This window comes from Ursus maritimus, unplaced genomic scaffold (assembly GCF_017311325.1).
Source record: "Ursus maritimus isolate PB19 unplaced genomic scaffold, ASM1731132v1 scaffold_15, whole genome shotgun sequence".
Classification (NCBI taxonomy): Eukaryota; Metazoa; Chordata; class Mammalia; order Carnivora; family Ursidae; genus Ursus; species Ursus maritimus.
Genome location: NW_024423897.1, coordinates 31,402,989 through 31,430,913, shown reverse-complemented (window position 1 = coordinate 31,430,913; position 27,925 = coordinate 31,402,989). Strand labels below are relative to the sequence as shown.

Sequence of the window (27,925 nt, the reverse complement as noted above, 5' to 3'; positions counted from 1 at the left end):
CCTTAAAACTAAGGCTGGGAACGCAAAGCTAACAACTCTCAGAAGATTTCACTATATGGACAGTCTCGTTTTCCATCGAGACTGGATAAATAAAACATTATTTTCTGTCTTACCAGACCCAGGATTCCATTTTCACTTTGCAGATGAACTGTGATATTTGGGCTGATAAAGTTGCTGGCCAGCAGCGGGATTCCTATGCCCAAATTAGCTGGGGAAAAAAAGATGTTAAGGTCCACCACATAAAAGGTAGAAAAATCATGCCATAAATCTGCCACATATATAAATCTGAACTTCTGAACTTTAAAGGCACTTGCTCTGAATGTAATCACTGAATACATTCTCCCATCACCCTCCAGGTACTATTTTGTAATATTTTTAAAAAAGAAAATCTCTAATTTCAATAACATTAATATGTTTTCCTGTAAAGATACCAAAGTGGTGGCTTCAGAGGTCATTTTTATCATAAGACATATTTTATTTTCATTAATGTGCTTATTAGCAAATTTGAACTGGCGTATTACGACTTATTATGACTGATATATTATTAAACATGGCTTGACCTTTGCTTAAAAGTAATTTTCACTATTCAAAACTCCAACTAAAAATAACAGTGATTTAATATTCTCAAAAAGGGGTATCATTTTTAAATTAAAAAGAAAGTTTTCTGACAATACCAAAATGTCTGTCTAAAACCATAACAATTCCTTTGGGTCACTGAGATAACATTCATTGGTAACTGAATCTTCTCTAAGGTACAAAGAGGACGGAGGTGACTAAGTTTCAGTGAATATAACTGAGATCATATAAAAAGCAGCTGAGCTAAGGCATCAAAGAGCTGAGAGTTTGACTCTTCCTCCTTAAATGATCAAAACTGGGTCCTGATTTGTCTGTAATGGTGTAGATTTAATCTTGCCTCTCAACACAAACAGGCTGATCAGATCAGAGATACCCACACTGCCTGAAACTGCTATCCATGCTGTCCACTACCACCACATCCTGCAGGACTGGCCGTGCAAGAATGATGGCACTCCGATGAGATTCCAGGAACAGCAAGATCTTTATGAATCAAAGTCAGTAAAGATGAGGTTTGTATGTGCTGCAATATTACAGACTATGAAGGCTGGCAAGACAGTTCAATGAACCAAGACATTGCTTGTAGACACACAGTAACTCTAAGAAGCTCTGGCAATAGCCACTTGGTTCATTTCTTACCAAATCACAATCTAGTGTGGGGGTGTTTGGACTTCATTTCTCACAGTGACGTACAGATCACACTGGATATTAATTTCATTATGAGCAAGTATTTTCAGATAAGGGCAACCCCAGTGACAAGCTTCATACCTGAATTCTTTCATCATATTCTTTAATTTTTTTCAGTTCTTTAATGCTTTTTAGTGGGTCAAATGGTAGGGATAAAGAATTCTGTGTACTCTGGGTTGAAAAAAAAGGGGGTGGATGGAAAGACCATTTATATGAACTAACTTGCAAGTATTTGTCTTAAGCAAAACAATAACAGTGCATAAGGAACCTAGAAGCCATTATTACCTAAAATTAGCGGTATTGTACAGTCAGTGTTTAAATGTCAGTGGGAAAACAACTGACTGGAGGTCATTAGAAAACCCGGGGCCGAGCTTTTATCTGCTAAGCTAACTTGGTTGATGCTCTATCTTACTGAAGAGGAGGTGCTATTATAGGCCCCTCCCCCATGTGAATTCTCACCATAACACAAGGTATAAACTGGAAAACAAAGAAAAATGAGGTGGTGGAGGTAAAAATAAAGCAGAAAAAGAGAGTTTCACCAGTCAGTATCAGTCTGAAAGAGGATATTCATGGACGGGGGAAGCTTACAAGATATAGGCACCTGTCATGCTTCTAGATCTTCCTTTAAGCCTTTAAGTATGGCTTTAGTGTATTTACCACTCACCAAGTATTTATTTTATCAAACACTATTTGTATTTATATGCAGTATTTGTTATTGTATAGTTCAATGTTTGATGTATTGAAAATCAGCAAAATGGCAAAGAGACTCACTGTTAAATACATTTAAAAACTGAATAGTAACTATACTAAATTATCTCAACCTACCTTTTTTTTTTTGACAAAGTATCTAAAACAGAATTTGAATCATTCATTAAAATCCTTACAAAGCATTAGACATAAAAGGGTACACTCATGGGATCCTTGTCAAAGGAAACAGGGGTTGTTAAGAAGTTGGATCTTATGTTTCAATAAGTATGCAAATGTTAGAACATAGAAAAAGTAAATAGCACTCTTACAACAAGTACTTCTGAGATCTGAAACCCTCATCTTGGGTAATCTCTTTTCCTAATAACCTTTAGCAAAATGCCAAATTGTATATTAGAAATCCATTGTATATTAGAAAATAGCTAAGCAAATTTTGGTTGCCATTTGTTTCAAGAAGGCAAACAGATTATGATTCCTATTTGTATACCTCGATATCTTTAGGTTATATGCCACATTTTGTAAAACTTGATCTATTGCTTTAAAAGTTACAGTAGACTAGAAAAGAATCACTATGCAGGAGGCCTAGTAGCCTGATGAATACAGAAAAAGTGAGGGCTATGTCTCTGCCCAGCCCCAGGAAGATAAAGGATACCATACATGCCATCCTCAAATTCAAGAGCTGCCCGCTTGATGATACGTTCCCTTACATTATCTCCAGGATTACCGGATTTGGTTTTCACGTCTTCCTCTTTCCGGACTGATAAACGCTTTAAAATAAACAAATAAATTATTCATGGTTGAGGTATACCTTGTATTTTATCACTGCTGAAATATAAAAAATTTAAGTCTCTCCTATTACTACTATGAGGAAAATCTATAACACATCAGAGTTTTTCCTTTTAAATAATAACATGGGTGGTATTTGATGACAGAAATAATTTTTCAGAAAGTGAAAGAGGTCAGATTTCCTTGAAAAAGAAGATATACTTGTTCTGTTTTTTGAAGTAAATAATCCCTCTGCTACTGTCATACTGACCGCTACTACAATTACTCTTAAGACTTCTGCAACTGAATTCTCAGGTGTTCAAGGATTGAGCCAGAAAGAAAAGGAACAGACCTTGGGACTCTGTTTCTGCAGGGCTGTGAGAATGCTTTTACCAGGTGTTGCTACTGCCAATTGCATATTTCCACCTGCAGAGTCTGGACTGGTTTTGCTACAAGTGCATCATGGGAATCATAAAAATATCCAGAAACCAGCCAGGAAACTATTTCCATTACTAAATCTCCTTGACATGGACTCTGGTTTCTATTTGCAAATGCCCCACATCCTTTCTCCCTAGCCCCCTGACATTAGTATATTAGATTGCAAAATGTCTTTGTTTGACAGATGGCTGAGGGTATCTCTGATTGCCCAGTGTCTCCTACTGGATGTCTATTCTGTTGCTGCTCCCTAGATAGTTGTGAATCTCGATATCAATTAACATTCTTTATGCTCTCAGTAACCTTAGAATACTTCCACTGCTCCTGGTACCTACTCTTGCCATGAGTTCATATCCACCAGCTGCCCAGAGCCTGATGCTAATGGGAATGACATTCTGGCCTTTATAAAGTACAAAGCAACTTCAAGATAGACATTTCTAAAAATCAAACACAAGTCCAGCAGGGCTAAAAACCTTCTCTACCCTAGGACAGCCATTCAAAATTATGCATTGTAAATTAGGACAGTTACAGAAGCCTGGAAGACACAGCCCAGAGAATCACATAACTTGGTGATATACACTTGGTAAACATAAGTCACTGTTGGACTGAACAATAACATAGACAATCATGTCTCCTTAAGATGGACACATGAGAAGCTCCTACTAAGATCCAAAGGAAGACTTTCCATTCAGCTCTAATTCCTTATCATCTGGAATGGCACCAGGGGCACATCTCTGATAATCAGATTTATAAATACTAACAAAGAAGCTAAGTCAATTACCTCAATTCTTTTCTCATATTTTTCTCCCTTTATAAGGCGATGTACATAAATCTTAGGAATATGGATGTCTTCTGGGGCAAACGATCCAATATCCACAATTTCTTCAACCTAGGCAAAAAGAAAAAAAAAAATTTAAATAGAGCTTAAACTGAACATTTTTTTTTATTTTTAAAAAAGTGAAGTATATGCACTGTTACCTTCAATTTAGATCATATATACAATGTAAAAATATATATCATAAGGGCACCTGGGTGGCTCAGTTGTTTAAGCATCCAACTCTTGATTTCGGTTCAGGTTGTGATCTCTGGGTTGTGAGACTGAGCCCCACTTTGGGCTCATGTGAGCTTGAAGCCTGCTTGGGATTCTCTCTCTTCTCTCCCTCTGCCCCTTCCCCCATCTTCGCTCGCTCGCTCTCTCTCTCTCCCCTTCCCTCTCTAATAAATAAATGGATCTTTAAAAAAATAATATACATACACATACATATACATATATGTATCAAAGAGAGAATATATTACATACACACATTTCTGGACCCACAAAAAAAGAAGAAATTCAAACACATATGTCTGAACATAAAATACAGAACATAAAACTCCAGAACTTAGTCTTTGCCTAAAAGTCTCAGTTACAAATTTGTCAACTGGTTTCTCAGTACAGCTGCTTGAACTTTCACAAATTACTGCTCGAAACTTGAAAGTGCATCTCTTAAACCCTGATTTTCAAAATTAATGGGAGATTTATCATATCAAAGACAAAAATCTGTAACAACATCTGCTTGGTCAACTGAAGAGCTTTTTAAATATAGATACAAATGCTATTTGTAAGAGTTTTTAATTATTTCTGTTATTAGCTTCCTAGGATCGTGATAGAACTGCAATTGCTGAAATAATTTTACTTAAAGACAGATCTTAATTTCAGTATGGAAATTCAAAAAGGAAATATTAACTAATAACTAGAAATACTCAATGTAATTAGAATTAAAGTCATTCACAGAGCAAAAGGGCATTTTACAGCAGTATGAAATGCTCCAAGTTAATCTGCTGTTTTATAATTCATTAAAAAAAGAAAATAGTATTTTTATATCAATATAAAAAGAACCTCAGAATAACAATGATCAAGAAAAACTAAGGTCAATGTTGTTGGGGGTCAAAGAATTATCTTTCTGGGGCCAAGAAAAAATATTATCTTGAAGACTGTTTTGTGTTCAGTTCAATATATGCCATATGCCATACCCAAAGCAAAGAATTATTTGCTTAAATGAACTAACAACTTGTGCCAGGTGAGTTGTATTAAACATGCCTCCTAAACTACTAAGTGAACTCTCCAGAAGTTTTGAGGTCAAATAGCACTTTTTATGCTATGTTACCCTGTACGTCCATACCGTACTCCTCCTCTAATGAAAGAATACCAGCGGTTACAAAAGTCATTTTAGTTATTATGCAGTGCCCCTAGATAGCTGGAAAAAAAAAAAAGAATGTGGTAGATAAAAGATATCTTCACTGACAACTGGAAGGATCTTCACCAAAATCAAACAAAAACTCCAAGTAAGAGTCAGTAAACATGTGGGCATCCAAGTTGAAATAGTGGGTAGAGACGTATACTTGCATTCATCTGAGAATGAGTTAGAGGGAGGAAAGGGGTTCCCCATCACTGTCGTCTGTATCTTCCCCCGTAAATCCTCTCTATGCTCTGGTATTTCCAACCTAAGGTGGTGACCAGGTAAAGAGGAGTGAATATAAGAAATGCAAAGCAATTAGGCATTATCACTACTTCCTCAAGTAGTTGGATCGTTTAGCCATTAGAGTTCATTCATATTTTTATACTTATTTAATTCAAGCCTTCAAGAGGTTCTGGACTTTAAAAACTTGTTTATACATTAACCCGTTATCCTGAGTATATATATGAAGATTTAATATTCATGAAAATATGGGCCACAGCATTTGGTAAAATAGTAATGAGTTGGAAACCACCTAAGTCGTCTGCAATAGGGTAATGGTAAAATATATATGGTACATCCACATGATGGACCAATACTTTGCTTTCATAATCCTTAATGACACATCATAATTTAATGTTTCATAAAAATGCAAGATTTTGTACAAATAAATATTTAGATATGCTCTTTGGCACAATTATCTCTACACCTACAAAAAAACTGAAAGGAAATTCACGGAAATGCTAATAATTATTGCCTCTGGGTAACAGTACAAGTTATTTTTCTTTCATTTTACTTCTATAATCAAGGGGTAAAAAAACCTACAGATTTTTTTTTTTTTTTTTAAAGATGCAGCAGACAATAAGGAGGTTCCCAAACTGGAAAACACATTAAGTGGAGTATGTCATAAATTCCTTAATTAGTTTGACATGTACCGAAAGGACATGTTAAAAAGAAAACAGGAACTCAAAGAAAAACTGTGGTTTCTAAACCCTAAAAGCACTTACAACGTTATGAAATGAATTAAGGAAACTCTTCTGCCTACGCTTTTTAAAGATAATGCGAATTATTCTCCTGACGCTGTTCCCAAAGTCCAGGCCCTCATATCTCCTGCTTGAATTACTACAGCAGCTTCCTAATCGGTCTCCTTGCCTTTGCCCTTCAGCAAGGACAAGAAATATAATGGAAAAAAGAAAAAAGAAAAAAGTATATAGTAATACTTCTCACTTAAACCAGAAATGCTGATGGTAACCAATCACTATTGTCTTCTGATTCCAAAAAAGAAAGTTTTGCCCCCAAACACCAAATTAAGACAGTTTCTTTATGAGGGCAATGACATCATGACCTTCACAACAAATAGGGTGACAGAAAGTGTCCTGACAAAAGAACTCTGACGGAAAGCAAGAATCTGGCTAAACGTCATCAGTTCTATGCTTTGTCATCCTGATGGAAGTGATTTTCCTATTGTAGAAAACGCATGTGCAGCATTTGTCCAAACAACATCAACCTTCAAAAGTATTGTAAATTTCTATACAAAAATCAAAGCTCTCAGGCTCGGTTAGCAGAGCTAATAGCAAAGGAAGAAAATATTTGAAGTACAAACCAAAAGAAGAAAACATATGTTTTCAGACAATCTGTGAAAAGCGTTTAAAAAAAACTGGAGAGGCAGAACTATCTTAATGCAAGCTACTGAAGGGACTGAAGCCTTCTCTGCTGGTCTTGTGTGATTTAGAGAAAGAACAGTAAGGAGGAACCAATGTGGGGGGAACAGTCTAGTGAGATCGGGCGATAACATGAGAGCTAAAGGAAATCTGAAAGGAAAAAGAGGAGTAAAATGAGCTTGTGAAGAAAAGAGTAAAATTAAAAGCTCACAAGAGCACTCACTAACCATGGCAGAAATGCGCCTCCTGAAATCAGAAGTGGGCAAGATGGAATATAAAGAACAAAGAAACAGTCTCAGTGCAAAGCAGTGAGCGGATTTAAGTATCCTCAGACAAGAGCAAGATGGAGGACAGGTAGCTAAGAACAGCCCCGCGTTCTCCCCAGCACGAGGCATAGTTCTTACTTATGCAGCACCATCTGGTTCATCTAGAAACCCAGACACTTGAGGCTTCTCTAATTAGTACTTGTCTTCAGTCATTAGCAGGAAAATAGAGGCTAGGAAATGTTAATTATTATTGATTTGAACTTTGTTTTAAAAGGTTGCTTTCTCTGCCCTGTACCCTTTTTAGTTTATCATTCTGAAAAGTTTTATTTTAAAGCTCAGAGAAGGGGGGCGCCTGGGTGGCACAGCGGTTGAGTGTCTGCCTTCGGCTCAGGGCGTGATCCCGGCGTTATGGGATCGAGCCCCACATCAGGCTCCTCTGCTGGGAGCCTGCTTCTTCCTCTCCCACTCCCCCTGCTTGTGTTCCCTCTCTCGCTGGCTGTCTCTATCTCTGTCGAATAAATAAATAAAATCTTTAAAAAAAAAATAAATAAATAAAGCTCAGAGAAGGATAAGAATTCATCCTGGGGTGACAATGTTTTTGTTTTTACTTGGCAAACATTATTTATATCTCAGGTAAAGGAACAGAGGAGCTGCAAGGCAATAACTTTCTTATTTTTTTATTTTGTTTCAGTGACAACCTGAATCCGTGATCGCCACAAAAAAATGGGCCCAACCCTGCAAACCTCACCATGATACAAGGTGAGGGCTGTTTTGGGAGGAAGGGGAGGAATCACACTGCAGGTTTTTCTCCTGAGTCATTTTAACGTTCAAAACAGGTTAGGATGAACATACCTCTTAAGCCAAGAAATAAAAAAGCCAACAACAACAAGCAATAATGTCTACGATAATGAAAAACACTGACCCCAAATTAGGAAAAGCTGTGGAAGACTGGAAAAATAGAAGAGGGAAGCATAAGCAATAACAGAAAACATTCCAAGTTAGATGCAGAAGTGCTCTGGATGGTAAGATGAAGAGAAAATATGGAGCAAAAGGGAGGTCAGCATGCAGGGTATCCTTCCTGAGAATCCAAAAAAGGGGGGAAAAAATTTCCAAAGAAGCAAGAAGGTGCATATTGTATTAAGCTTCATGCTAGGGATGATATGATTAGTGCAAAAATATAAGATACAATGGCATGGAAGCTCAAAGGGCCTGGAACAAATTATATATGGTCTTAGATGTCTATAAAAAGCACAAAGACTGAAAAGATGAGTAGCTATTAAGGAATTTGGAACCTTAACAACACGGTAAATATGACTGCATAGTCATTACTGAAACTTGGTTGACTGGATTTCATGCCAATAGATATTCTTGTTCAGTGAAAACAAGCTGACAGAAGAACATGCTATCTCAAGAAAAATATGCACATGCCTGGGAAGCCACAGGGCTAGTGATGAAATGCGCTGAGGTATATTTAACGTGAGTTCAAAAGGAGAAAGAACATCACACTAACAGCCATATAATCAGTGCTCACCAAATTAAAGATGTAGAGGACATATTCTTAATCAAATGTCAACATTGCTCAGAAATAAGATAGTCATATCATGAGAGGCACTAATTATTAGAACATCTTCTGTTCATCATATTCCTCTGATAAATTCTATATTGCCTTCTGACAAGTTCTGTATTTCAGAAGGAAAACGTGAGAGAAATCATGATTCTGGACCTCTAACCAATAAGGATAAACTTGGTAAAGTAGAAATGATGGAAACCCTGAGAGAAAGTGACAATGTAATATTGGAATTTGTAATAGACCAGGAACTGAATCCTGGACATACAGAGAAATGTATCCTGGTCTTTGAAGAAAAGCAGATTTCAAAAAGTTGAGAAAAAAAGAAGCATGATCCAGTGGCCAGAAACTCTAAATGACAAACAGACTTAAGAGATTTTCAAAACCCCCATCCTGACATAAGGAAAACGGACCACCTTGACGATGAAGAGAACAGCACATAAAGAAGAGCGTAAGAGGTCTGATAACATGGATAGCTATATGGTTCTGCGTATCTCACAAGGGCTCACACAAGAGACAAGTATGATGTAGGACAAATGGGAGTCACATGCAACTTTCTGAGGTGTGTCAAACGGTACAAAATTGGAATGAGATGAGTCATATCCAAAATGCTACAGATAATGAAAGAGTGGTTTCTGGGGTGATTTTGCTGTTGCTGATGGAGAATTCAGAAATGGTAATCAGCACTGCTTGAGACAGATGACAGAAAAAAGTGCAGCAGTTCGATTCCATTTTGCTCCTGACTTCCCCATCAGTGAGAAGGAAAGGGCAGTACTAATATGGCTAAGGAGGAATTGAATTCCAAGAAGAGAGAGAGAGATAGATTCTCTGAACTAATACTAGGCCATAGACAAAATGATATCCCAGGATTCTTAAAGAGCCTGAAAATATGGTCACAGAATTACAGTCAAGTGAAAAATGGTAGTGATGTCGGCAGATGGAAGAGGGAAATAGACTCCTTTTCAAAATAGGGGTTTGGTTCACAACAGTATTCCAAAACGGATTATTGAACAGATAGTTGGGAAGGTCATGAAACAGAGAAAAGAATATTGTGAGGCACCAATACAAGTTGCCCCAGCCCACACCATGCAGAACGGAATGCATTAATCTGCAGACAGGCTAGCACACTGATAGGCCAGGAGAAAAGCAGTGTGTGACTTCACAAAGAACCTGACCAAGGTCCTCATGAAAGAGCTGTATAGACTTAGCAGGGAAATGTGCCTTGGATACATTCACTTAAAATCAACAAATACAAATCAAGCACCTACTAGATACAGCAATGAAGAGAACAGGAAGTCTGCTATCTTGTGCAGGTAAGTACTTGAGGAATCACAGAAGTAATTGATGGCCTGGCACATCCTTAGAAGTCTCCAGTGCTGTGGTTTTTAACCTTGGGGAAATGTGTAGCTCTTTACAAATCCAATGAAAGCTACACACAAAAGAATTTCCTGATCTATAAAATCCTTGATGAGATTTCAGGGGTTTGGTCCATAAACAACGCCCCCTCCCCACACTCTTCAGCTCAGACCCCAGATTAGAAGAGAAGCCCACGCTGGTGGGTAAGGTCTTTGGCCCTATCCTGTTAAACATCTTTATCTAGGCCTTAAATGAAGACAGGGAACACATTCTGCGTCCACTGTGGTTAAGAGGAAAGAGTCTGCGTGCAATAGGCAATTCTGAACAGATACATTTCCATCTCTGTCAGAGAACACAATCTCAGGCTCATGACCTCCCAAGTATTTAGCAGAAGTTCAAGTGACAAAAACAATATTCAAGGAGTCCAAATATACTTTTAATGTTCCAAGAAGAGTCTGCCCCTGGAGCAAACCAGTATTTTTATACCACTGTTATGAAGGGTTAGTTTCTCCTTTTTACAATCAAATGAGTTCTTTCGTGCAATTAAAACAGGGTGCCAAGATAAAACGCTGTCTAGTTTTAATAGCAAGAATAGTTGTACTTCACCTGATCTGATCATTAGTTTCCTCTATATGATATGTACTATCAGTTACATGAGTACTTTCATTTTTACTTGACATCTTGTGCTCACTCATGTTTGCCATGACAGCATGATTTTTCAGTCCAATCCCAGCTCCATTTTAAAGCCCTACCATTGCTTTTCTTTCTTCTTACAGCCCTACTTTAAAATGATGTTGTTTTGTATATATTCTGTGTCTTGTAAGCTACTTTATATCATCTCTGGAACAAAATGGGTAAAAATTAAACAGTGCATTTATCAAATTGGAGCATGAGACAAGGTCAGGAAAAAGAAAAAAGCGGACACTATTAAGATAGAAATACTACCATCTGGGGACCCCTGGGTGGCTCAGTCAGTTAAGCGTCTGCCTTCAGCTCAGATCATGATCCCAAGGTCCTGGGATCGAGTCCCATATCAGGCTCCTTACTCAGCTGGGAGCCAGCTTCTCCCTCTCCCTTGGCCTGCCGCTCCCCCTGCTTCTGCTCTCTCTCTCTCTCTGACAAATAAAATCTATTAAAAAAAAAACAAAAAAAAGAGAAAGAAATACTACCATCTGGTCTCTACTGGTTAGGAAAATAAAACGGACCAATATTAACTGAATGAAATTCAGCATGGAACAAATATTGTTAAATAATACCTGTCTAATAATTTTTTTGAAGAAGAAATATAAAAGGGTTTGCCTAAACACCAGCACAAAGACTACATGCAACAAAACACCCCAAAAAAATACCAGAAAAATCTTCCTTTCTCCACTAGCTGTCCAGCCTCAGAGTTTAGGAAGACACCGTCAAACTCATGTCCCTCATTACAAAACAAAAACAATCCTTCCTCTCTATAATGTCTCATCTGAAACATGGGATGAGAAGGAAAATGGATGAAGCAGTTTGAACTCATTAAAAGAAAAGCTTTACCTAACAATAGGCATTTTTTTACTAAAAATTTACTAAATTACTAAAATTTACTAATTTACTAAAACTTTAATTACTAAATTCATTTACTAAATAAATTAAATTTACTAAATTTAGTAATTTACTAAATTAATTTACTGAATTTATTAAATTTACTAAAACTATGATTAGCCACAAAATTAATACGCTATATTGATCAAAAAAAAAAAAAGCAGGAATATTATTTACTTCATGGACTACCCCATCAGTTTTTGTAATAGAGAGACTGTATTTTAAAAACAAATTTTAAAGCTGGGCGCCTGTGTGGTTCAGTTGGTTAAGTATCCGACTCCTGGTTTCAGCTCAGGTCATGATCTCAGGGTTGTGGGATTGGGCCCCAGGTTGGGCCCCATGCTCAGTGCAGAGTTTGCTTGAGATTCTCTTTCCCTCTCCCTCTGACCCTCCCACTCATGCTCTGTCTCTCCCTCTTTCTAAAATAAATAAATCTTTAAAAAAATAATAAAAACAAATTTAAAAGCAGTTTGTAAGTATTATTTTCATTTCCACGTACTCTAATACTATATTCATACAGTCTAGTCCACACTGGGTTTTTTTGCTAGCTTTTTTTTTTTATTTGACCAAAAATGCCAATCTTCACTAAGTATGTGATTTAATAACATTCAGGCAGTATTATAAATATCCAAATTTTATTTGTCATGTCTTCTTCTAAAAGGAAATGTTATTAGGGCTGCAGCAAATCCAGAGAAGTAATTAAAAGGAGTACATCTACCCAAAGGAATTAAAACCCTTCTAACACGTTCATTCAAAGCACCAGTCTTATCTACAACACTAAGGAAAAAAAATTACACCATTATCACAGACCCCAAGGAAAACAGGGAGACATGATATAATTAAAAGAATTAAACTGGGAACATTTTTCAATGAAGAGAGTTATGGAGAAACAGGAAGAGAAAGAAAGTCTGTGTTCGGTTTTTACAGCCACAGAAAAACTGCCTATTAGTGATGCCAACTAAAACTTGGAAAGGTTACTCTTTAAGACTGTTTCCTTCCATTTGGGGCTGTTAATCATCCTTGGAGCTTTTTATAATGTAAGAACCCAGTATTTAACACATAAACTGCAAAGTACAATTGGGTTAAACTCTAGTATTTCCGGAACACAGTTCATGGTTGCTTAATCTAACTGAGATTGCAACTAGTATTCACCTTGTGAATGACTTGATAATTCCTAAATTTAAAATCCTTCACCAAGTGGATAGAACAAGAGCTTTCTTTTTTCATTTCACCTCTTAAATGTTCTCTATAAGTTTTCATTCTATAAAGCAGTAAGCAAAGTGGCATCCTATTTATTTCATTAAGAAGGTTAAAATGTCATGTTTCTTTTTCCCTGATTTAGTATAAGAAAGGTAGACATAAGGGGCGCCTGGGTGGCTCAGTAGGTTAAACATCTGCCTTTGGCTCAGGTCATGATCCCAGGGTTTTGGGATCCAGTCCCGAATCAGGCTCCCTGCTCAGCGGAGAGTCTACTTCTCTCTCTCCCTCTGCTGCTTCCCCTGCTTGTTCTCTCCCTCGCTCGCACCCTGTCTCTAATAAATAAATAAAATCTTAAAAGAAAAAAAAAAAGGTAGACCTAAGATGCAAAAATAAATAAACTTCAAGACAACATACCCTTCCCACCCCTCAGAGTACAATTCCCAAAACTAGATCTTTAAGTCCTAAAGAACTTCAAACATATTCATCACCTTCTCAGTTGTGACGTTAGCAGTAAGAACAAGCAAATGGCCATTCCCTTCATACGAACAGCAGGTACACACATCGGTTTTATGGCTGGCATCACTTGGCTCCATTTTCTTTTTCCCACAAAGAATTTCAGCCTCTAGTCATCACTAGGAAAGCAGAGCCAGCCTTGTCTCTGAGGTCACCGTTCACAGCAATGACTGAAAAACCTACGGTGAATGAAGCTGATGAACTCCCGAATCTAAAACATCTTTTTTGGCATATACAGCTCAGCCCTGAAACTCAACACCATGTTCGAAAAGTTAAGAATGATAATTAAAAGAAGGACCCTAATCTTTTAGACAGAATTGCCCCCCCATTAAAGACAAGCAGCTATAGTTGATGGTAAACAGTAACTTGTTGATGCCAGTACTTTGCAAGAGAGTGATTTTTCCATGTGATTCTAATGCCATGTATTTCATTAACTTCTCCTATACTTAAAAAATAGGGCAACGACAGACTATGATACACAGTACTGGATTTGGGGTAGATTCTGGTTTTAACCCTAATGTCATCAACCACTGTATACTTATGGAAACCACTTAAAGTCATTTCATCTCTAAAATGTGGAAGCTGAGTTTTAAATGATGTCTAATATCCTTTCTAGTCCTTACATGTTGTAAGTCTACATTAGTTCTCCAATGTACTATAAAAAGACCCTAAAGTATGCAAATTAATGTCTTTTTAATTACTACAGGTTGTTGAACACTAAATCACTCCCCTCTTACTGGGTGTACTTAGTTAAATACAACACAGGACTTTTAATTCCATGCCACTTAGTTACCTTCAATACTCCTCTGGACTTGCATGTGTGTTAGGCCAATTCTCACCTGAGTAAACAGAGCTGCATTTGCAAGACCGGTTTATTGGCCACCAACTGATAACCCTCTACGTATCTAGTTAACTACCATATGGCTTGTTCTGCTTTAACTGCGTAATAAAAGCCCATTGAATGAGACACACTATCTATTCCAGCCAGCATTAAAAGGCACACCTTGAGATAAAATGATCCCAGGGAAGTCAGAGGAAGCTAGTCACAGTAATAAGGAAAGGAATTACAGAACAGCTGGCAGCAGATTATCAAGTCTCTCAATTCAGGGCCCGACAAAGGCCTCAACTACAAAGTTGTCAGGAAGAACCAGTGAGTACAAGGCGTTTTTGCTTCCTTAGACCACAGCAGGATAATGATGCCAATCAAGAAGAATGGGCAGAACATTTCTAAGCCTGCAAAGCAATGCTTATATTTTAAACCTGCTGATTCAATGACTCAAACATCACTTAATGAGCATCTATCATGTGCCAGGCATCGGGCCAGAGGCTGGGGATAGAGAGATGAGCAGGACAAGGTCCTGCAAGGTGCTCCTGGTCGAATGGAGGAGATAGGTAAACAGCTGATCACAGGATGCGTGGTGACAAACGCTATCACAGAGGGAAAGCTCCACTCGGAAGGCAGAAATGAACCGCAAAAAGAAGGGTTGGGAGGGCATTTCAGGCAGAAGAAATGCAAGAACAAAGTCCTGGACTCAGGAAAGAATGTGATCTGGGGGAATGTGAAGAGATTTAGGGTGTTCAGGAAAGGGAGTGAAAGAAGTCTGAAAATTTTATTTTATGAAATGAGGAATCTAATTTCGGAAAACCTATCAGAAATGGCAACAGCTATCATGAACGAAAAAGAAGTGGGATTTCCTTCATATTTCAAAAAACTCACAAGAGTTCACCTTAACTAATATGCTGCTGGCACAGTTTCTTTTGATTACCGTGGCTTCTCTCCAGAAAAGAAATTTTTAACAACTTAGCAATTACATCCTCTCACTTTTATTAATTTTTGGTTGTGCACCCGGATTTTCTAGGGGCCTAGTAAAAGGCCACTGGGAAATGTGAATATATTCTAATTTTAGAAGGCTGCCACATGCTATGTGCTAAGACTACAATAATGATACATGCTGAAATGTGTTTATAAGAAAAACCAGTAACACAAAAGGGGTCAATGAGTAATGCTTATCACTTTTCCTCTCAGACATTTCTTACCTAAACCATTTATGTAAGCCATGACTTTAAAATGCCTTCTTTTTTAAGCTATACTCTTGAACAAGAAAGATTGGAGAGTAACTCCTTTAAAAAAAAAAAAAAAAAAGGAAGCTAATTTTTAAAATGAAACAATCTTGCATAAGCCCTAATTATCACTTCAGTATTTGTAGATGAGATCTATATTTGAAGTAGAAAAAATAACATTTTTTGACAAGGTCTCTGGAAGGAGTGAGGAAAGCCACTATTATTTTAACAGGAGTGACTTTAAAATCACAAGCTAAATTCTTAACACCAACATGGAATAAATCAATAAGTAGGTCAAAAGTTGTTAGGTAAACTAAAGGGAAAGTAAAATTAGTAAAAGGAATCTTTGTCCTTTTTTGCAATAAGACAGTTTTGTGAGAGTGTATCCCCTCAATTTACATCAGTCATACTGTGTCTTACTATTCAATAACCTTTAGGAGAGAATATCATAGATTACAAACCATTTTATTAATGTCAGAAATTCCCTCTGGCCTTTTCTTGCCTTCCCTTTCTCAACAGAATCTATGCCCTCATTTGCAGTGAGATGATTTTGTGGAAAATCATGACCATAAGTTTTAGAGAGCTGTCCCGAAACAGAGAATCAACAGAGCACTTGACTCACACTATATTTTAGGAATGGGGTCGTTCTGTGGGTATAGCTGCCAGTCACGGTTACATCTCTCGGAGAGCCTTATGCCTCTTTACTTCCATTAACTAAGTTACTGCTTTGGGTTCAAGATGCTCTTGCTTTTCTAGTTTACTAGCTAGAGCCAATCAAGTTCTTTCCCAGGGTGGAGCAGCTAGGAAGATACCCCCAGGAACCTGGGTTCAGACCCATAGAGCCTAGCTTCAGATCACACATCAACCACAATCCTGCACTTCCTCTTCTTCCCTCACACAATTCTTCATCTCAGTGGGAGATTCTAGAACCTGGGAATGAAATACTGGAGACATTCCAATTAAAAGAATGACAGTAATATCTACAACACATAAAATCACAAAAGAAATATGAATAGCCAATAAATAATCAACTTTCCTTGTCATCAAAGATACATACATTAAAACCATAGGACAGCATTTTTCACCTAGCAAATCATCAAAATAATTTTAGTATAATATCCATGTTGTCAAGAATTGTTCAAAAATGATACTTTTATATATCACTATGGAATGATTAAAATTACCTTCCTAGAGAATAATTTAGAAATATTTATCCAAAGTTTATAAAATGTTGATGCACACACCCACAGAATCTACTTCTAGGAATTTTGTCAAAGAAAATAATCAGACGTGCACAGAAACAAGGATACTCACTAAAACACTGTCGGTAATAAGGAAAGGTGGAGAACGACATAGAAGTCCAACAACAGAAAGCTGTTAATACAAATTTGAGTATAACTATCAAAATAGCCTTTTCAGGGGGAATATTTAAAGACCTGCAAAAACATTCTTAATGTTTTATGTAGTTGAAAAAAAATAATATATATATATATACAGAGAGAGAGAGAGAGAGATACACATATATAGTCATAATTTTATATATGAACAAGAACTAAAGAAATCAAGCCAAGAGATGTTCAATTTCATCGTTCCTTCAAAGCCCTTGGTTCCATGTAGGAAGTGTCTCCACATCCCATTTCGGCCCATCCATACCCAAATATCCTTAGACCTGTGAGCCAAGTGGGAAATTGTCAAATGCCTGGAGTTCTAGCCCTCCTTCACAATACACCACATATAAATATCTGCAGAAACAAGGCCAAGAAATAGAAAGGGGTTAGAGGCACAAACCCACAGCCCACAACAACAGGCAGGATCCCACAGCAATTACTATCTTTACCATTAAATTTAGCACCCATTGCTCTAAATACACCTAATTTCTAGGTGAGCCCTATCTCATCAACTAGATTGTAAGACTAAGATAATCACTGTGTCATACAGAGCAGATCCTTAACATCTGTTAACAGTCATGTTTTTTACTATATTCTCAAACAACTCTGATTTGTTGTTTTGGTAAGCTACAAACTTGACTGAACATGCAACTAAAATGGATTTCTAGCTGACTGTCCACTTCCCACATTTCTGTCACAGTGTTTTTGATTTCCAGCATTTCCTTTTGATTCTTAGCATTTCCATCTCTCAGCTTACACTACCCATACCTTCTTGCACACATTGTCCTTTTTTTTCCGTTAATGCTCTTAGACTATTAGTCCTAGTTGTTCCAAGTTCCCATTCTGATAATTCCAACATCTGCACAGTATCTGAGTTTCGTTCTAATGCCTGCTTTTTCTCTTCAAATGGTACTGTTTGCCTTTAATATGCCTTATAATTTTTATTGAAAGCCAGACATGATGTACTGGGTAAAAGAAACAGAGGTAAATGGGCCCTTAATGTGAGATTTTATGCTTAGCTAGCTGGGGTTTGGGTTATGCCTACTGTTTGCTGTAGCTGTAGGTGTCAGAGGCTAAATTTTTCTGTGATGTCCTTGTTTTTTATCTCCTCTGTTATCTTTGGATTTCCCTAGAGACTTTTTTTTTATAATAGTATTTTTTATTATATTATGTTAGCCACCATACAGTACATCCCTGGTTTTTGATGTAAAGTTCCATGATTCATTAGTTGCATATAACACCCAGTGCACCATGCAATACGTGCCCTCCTTACTACCCATCACCAGCCTATCCCATTCCCCCACCCCCCTCCCCTCTGAAGCCCTCAGTTTGTTTTTCAGAGTCCATAGTCTCTCATGTTTCATTCCCCCTTCTGATTACCCCCCTTTCTTTATCCCTTTCTTCTCCTACCGATCTTCCTAGTTCTTATGTTCCATAGATGAGAGAAACCATATGATAATTGTCTTTCTCTGCTTGACTTATTTCACTTAGCATTATCTCCTCCAGTGCTGTCCATGTTGCAGCAAATGTTGAGAACTCGTTCTTTCTGATAGCTGAGTAATATTCCATTGTATATATGGACCGCATCTTCTTAATCCAGTTATCTGTTGAAGGGCATCTCGGCTCCTTCCATGATTTAGCTATTGTGGACAATGCTGCTATGAACATTGGGGTGCATATGGCCCTTCGCGAGAGACTTCTTCTTAAATAAAGTCTGAAATAGGAAGATCTTTCAATTGTATTTCCCTATCATGATATAGGAGCTCTACTGTGTGGTGGCCATTGTGAAGGTGGGGAGGACAGGGAAGTACCCACAGTTTTGTGATTAGTCTGTCTTCTAGTGAGACTTTGCCCCCTACTAGTGTGACCTTCACGAGTGCTTCTCAGTTTTGTGGTTTCTCCCTGCTTTAGTAAGACAGGAAGATGAGAAGAGGGCAGGGTTGGGGTATTCCCCTTCCCATACCGGAAGGCTAGAGAGTTGGGTATTTCCTTCTCCCCAGGTCAGTTAGGCTCTGATGAAAAAGTTTCTCTTGAAGGCAGGCCTTGTTAAGAAGAAGATAATGAGAATGCTCTGCATGTATTTCAAAATGGCTACTTCCCCCTCCTCCTGCCAGAAGCACAAGGAGATTTTTCTCCAATCTTTATTGCGAGAATCTGCTCGAGATCCTGGAGGTAAAACCCAGGAAAGTATGACCCCCCCCCCCCCCCACCCAAGTTGGGGCCACCTCAAAGTTTTTAACTCTCAAGCTTGTCCACATTGAGCCTCCAGCAACTCATCAGTTCGTTTAGGGTTTCCTACCCGAGTGCTGCTTCCCATAGCAATTTCTGCTCCTGGGTTTCTCCTCCCAGGGTATGCTATAATTCTATCAGCTGTTTGTCCCAATTTTGGAGGTGATGGTTTTCCTTGCAACCTCAATTCCCTGATGAATCTATGAGAAACACTGTTGATTTTCAGTTTGTTCAGTTTTTTCGTATTGTGAGGACACACTCGGTGGCTTCCAGCCTCCTGAGATGCCAGACCAGAAACTGGAAGTGCCTACAGTAGTGCCCCCTTATCCCTGAGGGACATGTTCCAAGACCCCAAGTGGATGCATGAAACTGCAGATAGTACCAAACCCCATATATATTTTTTCTATGCATGCTTACCCATGACAAAGTTTAATTTATAAATTAGGCATAGTAAGAGATTAATAACAACTAATAATCAAATAGAACCATAACAATATACTGTAATAAAGGTTATGTGAATATGGTCTCTTTCTCTCAAAATATCTTACTGCACTGTAGTCACCCTTCTTCTTGTGAGGATATGAGATGATAAAATGTCTACCTGATAACATGAAGTGAGGTGAATGATGTAGGCATTTTGAGGTAGCATTAGGCTACTACTGACCATCAGAAGGTGGGTCATCTGCTTCTGGACTGCAACTGACCACTGGTAACTAAAAGTGTGCAAAGTGAAACTGTGGATGGGGAGGGGGATTGTCCATATTTTTTAACTAGATAATCATTGCCAATATTTATAATATAGACTCCTAAAATTTCTTAGAATCAAACCATTGTATAACACTATCCACCTCATTTTTAATTGGAGGAAAACCATTCTAGCTTCCCAAATGTGAAGGCCCTCATTTTATAGCTGTTAGGGGACTCTTACTGTATAAGTCTTAAGAGGTTAATATACTGAATGATTTCTAATTTTGTGTTTATGGAAGTATTCTCTTTGTCCTGCAGCTATACTTAGTTGACGGAAAAATTCAATTCGCTAAAGACCTATGACCCTGCCAGTAAGGAGGTAGTAAATCACAATGAAATGTTAATACTGCAAAGTATAAAACAAAATGCACCTTAAAACACACCTTGTATCCTTTACTTTTGCTTAAGCATATAAGCTTTGGAGGCAGAGAGAAATGTGTTTGGATCTTAACTCTCCCCCTTTACTAGCTTTGTTACCATAACATTTCTCCCTATCCTCATTTCTTTCCTCTATAAAATAAGAATAATAAAACCTAACTCAATGGATTATTATAACAGATGACATAAGGTGCTTTGCATTTAAGTGCACGGTATAAACAGTACTTATTGTCTCTGTTGTTGTTATTTTTATTATTACAAGTCTGTAACTCCTTCACCTGCTATTGTCAGTGCTGAAAATATTTCAATAATAGAGTCTACTGCACTCTGTGTAGGGCATGCTTTAGTTGTATTCATTCTACTTAGACCATTCTACTGCCCCTTTTACTTCCTAGGAATGAATTTCATAAAGAAAAAGAAAAGTTTTCCATTCTATTTTCCCACATCCTTATAAAACCTAGTTCTCGTCACTCTACATGTAAAATGCTACTTTGTACATTAAAAAATATGAACCAACAAAGAAGAAAAATAAACAAAAACTTTTTAGGTGCAAACGTAACGCCAAAAGCATTGGGGGAAAAAATCTGTTAATAACTCACCAGGTAAAATACTTTTTATAGCAGGAATGGATTTATAGAACTACTTTTAAAATTCTATTTAATACTTCCTTTATTTCTAAAGGTCTAATTCCACTTCTGAGATGCCAATTCTCAAAATGAATGAGGATTGTAAATTCCTCAAACTGAGAGAAATTTAAATTATACCAAAACTTTCAAATTCAACAGTGTTAATCCTGTAGCTTTTTATAATCAACCTGTATTTGTCTGAGTTTGGTAATGAATTTTTCTTCCCCGAGTTTTGTCTATGCCAGCAAAGCTTTTCCAAAATTTAAAATGAAACTCGAAACTGAAAAGAATTTTTTCACAAGGCAAAACTTGTATCCTTTCCCCCAATTATTAAGGAAACTAAAATAGCTTCTTTAAATGAATAACCCAGCTCCTTTTCACAAAAAGCATGAAAAAGATACTAGAATTCTTCACATTCCTGTTTAACTTCCCTCCCACGGGATTTGGATTTTAAATTCTTTTCAAAGCAATTAAATGTGGACTTAGATATTCAGTGACAGAAACTATGTCCTAATGTTAAATTTCAGAAACTGAATGGAAGAAGTGACCTACATTCTTGGACATGAGTGGTCTTGGTTTCTACATGGAATGAACCACAGAGTAGAAAAACCATTACTTTCTAGCAGTTAAGGTATTCTTGTTTTCTAATCTCTCATTATTTCTCCCAAATTAAGCAATTGTTTCAAACCTTTTCATCTAAAAACAAACATGAGTTTGTTTTTCATGAGTTTGTAAAAATTCAATAAGGCAAAGCTTTCATACGGAAGCAGTGAAAACACACCTGCAGTCTAATTTATTTATATGTAACAGTGTGCTCCATCCTAAGGAATATGGAAAACATCTATTTTTGAACACTCAGTCCCTCTGATGTTTGCAGGCAGTGGTGTGTCCATGGCTGAACATAAACCATCCATGAATATCTGAGTCCCTTCTTATTCATTTTGTTTCTCTTGCTCCCAAAAGAATACTTATTTTCATTCAAAAGAAGTCAAGATGGATGGTTGTCAGCACAAGTTTCCTCAGGGAACAAACTTTAGTTTTCAACCCAAACCAAAATACTTGAATCTTTTGGACAAAAATACAAAAAGAAATAAGTAGGTCATTAACTAATGCTTTATTTAAAACATGACAGAAAAGAGAGGTCATCAATTTTTGAGCATATGCAACTTAGGCTAACAACAGATTTATAAGAACCTTCCTTTCTTCAAGGTATCCACAATGTTCCCCCTTAAAAGTCATCAGTTTTTGAATGAAAGGATCAACATATTCGGGTTTATTTTAATGAGCCTTAAATATTAGGTAATTTACTGATGATTAAAGCTAACGATATATCTGAACCACAATCTAGGTTGGTTTTTTGATAACTCACTGATAACTCAGTTAAGATTTTATAAATTGGGGATGTAATGGAATTTTCATTCCCTTGGATCTCGAGAACTTTGGAAGACATGGAAAGGATAAGGAGGGTGAGCCTGGCCAACTGCCAGCCACTGCACAGAGTTCCAAAGCCATCCTCACTGGTCAGTGAGAACACCGGCAGTCATCTGAGGTTTATTGACTAAAGCAGCTGGAGGGATCAAGGTGAGCACACAGCACTTCAGAGCTTTAGAAAACATTCAAATGCCCTTTCCCACTGGTGCTCAAAATAGACCCATGAAATGGGCAGACAGAAGATACTATAAAGAAGCTAGAATTCTAAAGTAATTTGTCCAAGGTCACGATGCTAGTGAGAGACAAAGATACAATTCTTAATCTCAGATTCTGTTCATAACAAGAAAAAAAAAGACAAAGAAATATACAGAGACTCCCAAGGGCTTAGTCTCAGGACTTCTTTCCCTAAATGGTCTTTCCATTTCATGACTAATTACCAAATATATGTAGATTATTCCCAATAGTATAACCCCCTTCCAGACCTCTCCACTGAGCACTGTACATACATGTCCACGTGCACCTGCAAAGTTACCACCTGAATGCCTAAAAAAGCCAACACGCCTAGCAGAACCCTTATTTCCCCTTCTGCCAGGTTTCCTATCTCAGGAAGTGGCACACCATTGCTTGAGTCAGGTGGAGGAGTTATTTTAATCTTTGCCTTTCCTCTACCCAGCACCCCATATCCAGTGCATCAGCAGGTCTGACAGATTCCTCTTCCACAATACTGTCTACCTCGATTCTATCACCCTTCCCCACCTGCACGTCACCATCACCTCTTGCCGGGATCAGTGCAGTCATCTCCTCACTGGTCATCCTGCCTCCCTTCATGGCATCGTAAAACCCATTCTACACACAGTACCCACGCTACAACCATGACCCTTTCATTTGTGCTTAAGTCCCACCTCCTGTAAAATCCCACATACCTACCTACCCACATTCTCAATTTTACAGTCCTTCTTACTGATGAGCATCTCAAAAATAAAGCCTTGGTGCCTGCCATAGCCTGCCAGTAGCAGATGGATCATGGACAGTCAGGACTTAAACCAAGTCTTCCAAGTGTCCTTTCCATTAGGCCATTCAACTTCCTAGTGATCTAGCCCCAGAAATCTACCCCTATCTCAGTTTTCTCATTTGTAATATTGTAGTAAAACTGCCTCTCCTCATATGTCACCTGGTGATAAGAGGATCAAACGAGTTAATATATGTGAAAGTGCTTTGAAAAACAAAGCATGACACAAACAGAAAGTGATATAAGATGCATGCTACTGCAGAAATGCTGCTTAAGTAGGGAGTTTTCTGAGCTTCTGTTTACAAGAGAGAGGAGTTAAGCAAATCTAGCTAACATAACTGACTTTTGCCTCTTGTCATGAGAATACGTGTAGGCTGGTTCGAGCCTTCTCTATCGCTTCAGAGGACTGGTGCTATATACAAGAAAGCACAGGGCTGCCCTGGTTAAGTCCCTGATTTCCCGATTTACCTTACCAACAAACAAGAAATAACCAGACAAATCCTAAGTGTGTTTCTGACTAAAAACAAAACAGGAAGCTAAAAGCCACAGTTTGGAAGGCTGAGAAAATCAGCCTCACCATGCCCAAAGTCTCTCTACTCCTCTTCCTCCCTCTCTCCCTCTCTCTGGGATACGGAGAAGATGAAAGCCCAGGGCTGTAGGGTCCCTTCCAATGCCAGAAACACAGGATGACTCCAACTCCAGCCAGCCAGCAGGAGCTGGTGCTGCATGCTGGACATGCTCAGGTTGCAGAAGTCCTGAGGTACCGACATTCACCTGGCTGTGCGCTGTGGACACAAGAAACTGGCCCTCAAGTATGAGACAAGTCAAAGAGGCAGGAAAAGGCAAGATGCTTCTAATAGAATCAGTCCATCGATTCATGATAATATGAAAGTCAGATTTACTGACAAAGACATTGAGATTTCAAAGAAATTGTAACAACTGTGGACGAATATGCAAGTTGTATCTGATCTTCCTTTCATTACGGTTGCCCCCCCAAAAAGGCCTGTCAAATTGCACATTCGTTGCACTACCACACAAATTCTTATTATGCAATTTAATTCTTCATTGATTTTTTTCAAACCAGTTATTATTCTATTTCAGTTCTACTTGAACCCACTGGTCTTTTAAGAAATAATACTGAGTGACATTTAAGATGTACTGTATGGTGACTAACATAATATAATAAAAAAAATTAAAAAAATTAAAAAAAATTTTTTTAAAGATATTCAGACTACAGAAATGCAAATCAGGCTATAAATTAAGGGTCTGCAAACTTGTTCTGTGAAGTCCAGTTAATATTTTAGGCTTTGTGGACTCTTACATATTCTTCTTTTTTTAATAACCCTTTAACAATATAAAAACATTCTTAACTCTATGTGATACCTTAAAAGAGGCCATGGGCTATAGTTTTGCAACCCTTCTAAATAATAACTGTGAGCTAATAGTACATAGAACATACACAGTTACATAAAATATAAATCAGTCTTTCATTTAACATGACTCATACTAGTTCTACAGGTTTCTTTTTCCTGAAGCAGGTACTAAACTAGGAATGTTTTATATTACAGAAGGATGAGGAATACACCCTGATTATTTTTCAAGAGGCAAAAAATTCTGCCCAGATATTTTTTCCCCTCCCTACGGGGTCATGGATAAAAAATGTTCACTAAGAATTAATGAAGCATCCTTTAGAACATACATACTTATAGTAAAATGTAAAAGCCTAAGTTTATACAGTGCAAGTTGATAAAATGCAAATTTGTGAAGCCTCAAAAATTATAAATAGACACAAAATCAAAAAGCCAAAAATAGAATAAAATTCACCAATCCATCAAAATAACACATCCATCCATGTGTTATTAAATGACTTTCAGGATCTCTGCACTAACAATAAAAAATAGCACCAAAATTTTGTAAGGATAATGGCATACAAATGACTTGCTGTAATTGGTATTTCTACCCCACAATGCAATGAAGTCCATTGTACCTGAGATAATGGAACTCTCTCACATAGCTGCTGCATTGTTACCAAGCAACAAGAAATAAAATGTCAGGATTAGCACTTGATTTAATATATTTTTATCATCAATAAACCATGTTTCTATTCTGCTATTCTTCTGGATGTAAATGGTCATTAGTCTAAGAATTATATTTAGTAATCTATAAGAGTATGCAAAAAAAGAAGGAGGAGGAGGAGGAGAAGGAGGAAGAGGGGAAGAAGAAGAAAGAAAAAAAGCAGTAAAGTTAACACTGGGCATTCACCAAGTCCATTCTTTCTTAATATTTACTGCTTCTTTGGTGGAAACAGCAGAATTAACATAATAGTAAGTTCTACTACTGAGATTATTTTTGCCAAAACACTCAAGTACAATTTGTCTTAATAAATACATCTTCATTAGTATTCAGATATTTTCAAACCAATGTAGCATTTCATGAAAATTCAATGGTCTTTAATGGTCATGAATGATCTTTAAATACTTTATTACTCTGCAATAAGTAGAGTCAATCAGTTCAGTCAGTTAAGCTGTGTAAGGAAATTATCATCTTATCTGTCAAAGGATTATATACCTGGCTAAATTTGTAGCATAAGAAACTTACAGAGATCTCTTTCAGAGTGGTTTAGAATAATTATAAAATGAAATACAAAGCATGAATAAAATCTTAAAACTAAAAAACTGAGAGAAAGAAATGTAAATTAAAAGATATTATATAATTTGACAGGTCTAAAAACAAACTGACAGCATAAATGATATCCACTGCCTACCACAACCATCCCAAAAGTTAACACAGGGGCAAGTGACTGCGTTCTGCCAGGGTTCATGGGGGTTTAGAGGAAAGAGGGTTTTCGTTCTTTCCATATTGTATCAAACAGCTCTCTTACCTCTCCCCACCCTTTTTTAAAAAGGAATTTGTGTCAAGTGTTCAACTCAGCTGGCCCGGGTGGATAATGTAAAGAAGACTGGAATAACTAGTTTCTTGCTGTCCTCATTCTAGTTAACTAACTGAAGTAGAGTTTTACCAGGTAAATACTTAAGGGCACACAGTGAATGTCAAACTTGACATTCTAGTCAGACTCTCATAAATATCATGCTTCCACATGTCAATCAGAGATTTGTGTGTGTAGAATGAGTTCCATACAGGCAGGACCACTAGTTGCCCAGGTATAGATATGTTTGCTCCAAATTGAATCTGTCTAATGAGGTCTCTTCACTGGTTAGAAGTACTTGTCTTATGTGGAGAGAAGCTTTAATTTTTTTCTGTTTATATCTATGTTTTTTTCTTTTTACTGTCTCTTGCAAAAATTATGAGTTTCACTACTTAAGAAGCTGTAATATCATAAGGCATTAGCAATGTCAAGATTAAGAATAAAAGACACTTAGGAGGAAAGGAATTATGTTTATCCCTCAAGCATTTTTGTGTTCTCTAAAGCAGGAAGGAAGATAACTAAAGTCTCTAAAAACATGGATACATTAATTGGCCTGCTTGGTAGAGATTAAATGTTCACAGAATCCATTGATGTGATTAAGTCATGTCATTAAAATCCACTGTGTTCCCACCTTCTAATTGTAAAGTGAAATAACAAACAGTTTGATCACTTCTGCTAAGATAATTCGCAAGGAGTTATCAATGCAAAGTTCTCCAAACAGGGCCAGAAAGAGTCACAAGAGCCAGGAGGCTCCAATCTTAGAATCATTCTCCATTCATCTCAGAGTTTTAAAGTCAGATTTAGGCCTAATCATGTCTTGGGCAGTATTACAAAGTGAATGAAAAATACAAATCCTATTTCCCATAGCGTCAGAAGGAGACATTGGCGTTCCCCTCAAGAAAGCTACCCTCATGGGAGCTCCTCAGCCTAACCACCCTGCACTGAACCAGGGAGAGTAGGTCATCCCTATTCCTCAAACCCACCAGGAATGCTCTCACCACGTGCCTTTCCACCTGCTACTCCTATCGCCTAGACTGCTCCCCCTCCAAGAGCTGCAGAGCTGGTATCCTGACGTCCTGGGGGTCTCTACTCAGAAGTCATCTCACTGCGGCCTTTCACTGACCACCTTATCTAAACAAACCTTCACTTTCTTCTCCTGACATTTCATGTTCCTTTTCATGCTTTTTGTTTTTTCTCCTTCACACGCATCATCATGCGGTGTAGTATGTACTTCCCTCATGTACTGTATCTCATCTCTGTCCTGAGCAGCGGAACGTAAGCTCCATGAGAGCAGGAGTGTGTCTCTGTTTCATTCACTGCTGGACTTGACTGAACCTAGAAAAGTACCCGGCACACTAGAATTTCTGACTTTCCTTGAAATCTCCTTAAAATGTGGCTGAGATATAATATCTCGTGCTTCTTTACAGATGATAAAGGAGGAGAAAAAGGGAGAGGGGATACAGATGAGGCGGGCATGACCACCGGCTGACAGTCATTGCAGCTGAGGGATGAGCTCAGGGGGCTTCACTGTACTCTTCTGTTTACTGTTGCACAAATTCATCATGCTTCATAATAAACATCAAAAACAAAAAATTTTAATATCATTTA

General features: G+C 37.6%; 1 protein-coding gene across 1 annotated transcript in view; it reads right to left on the bottom strand.

Moving 5' to 3' along the window:
* The window catches only part of OXCT1 (3-oxoacid CoA-transferase 1), a 130,316-nt gene that overhangs the window by 61,700 nt on the left and 40,691 nt on the right, over positions 1-27,925 (bottom strand). The window contains exons 8-10 of the mRNA XM_008692590.2: positions 3,947-4,054; positions 2,618-2,732; positions 114-208 (exon numbers count right to left, since the gene is read on the bottom strand). Coding sequence (XP_008690812.1) covers positions 114-208; positions 2,618-2,732; positions 3,947-4,054 — 318 coding nt within the window. The remainder of the gene's footprint in view (positions 1-113; positions 209-2,617; positions 2,733-3,946; positions 4,055-27,925) is intronic.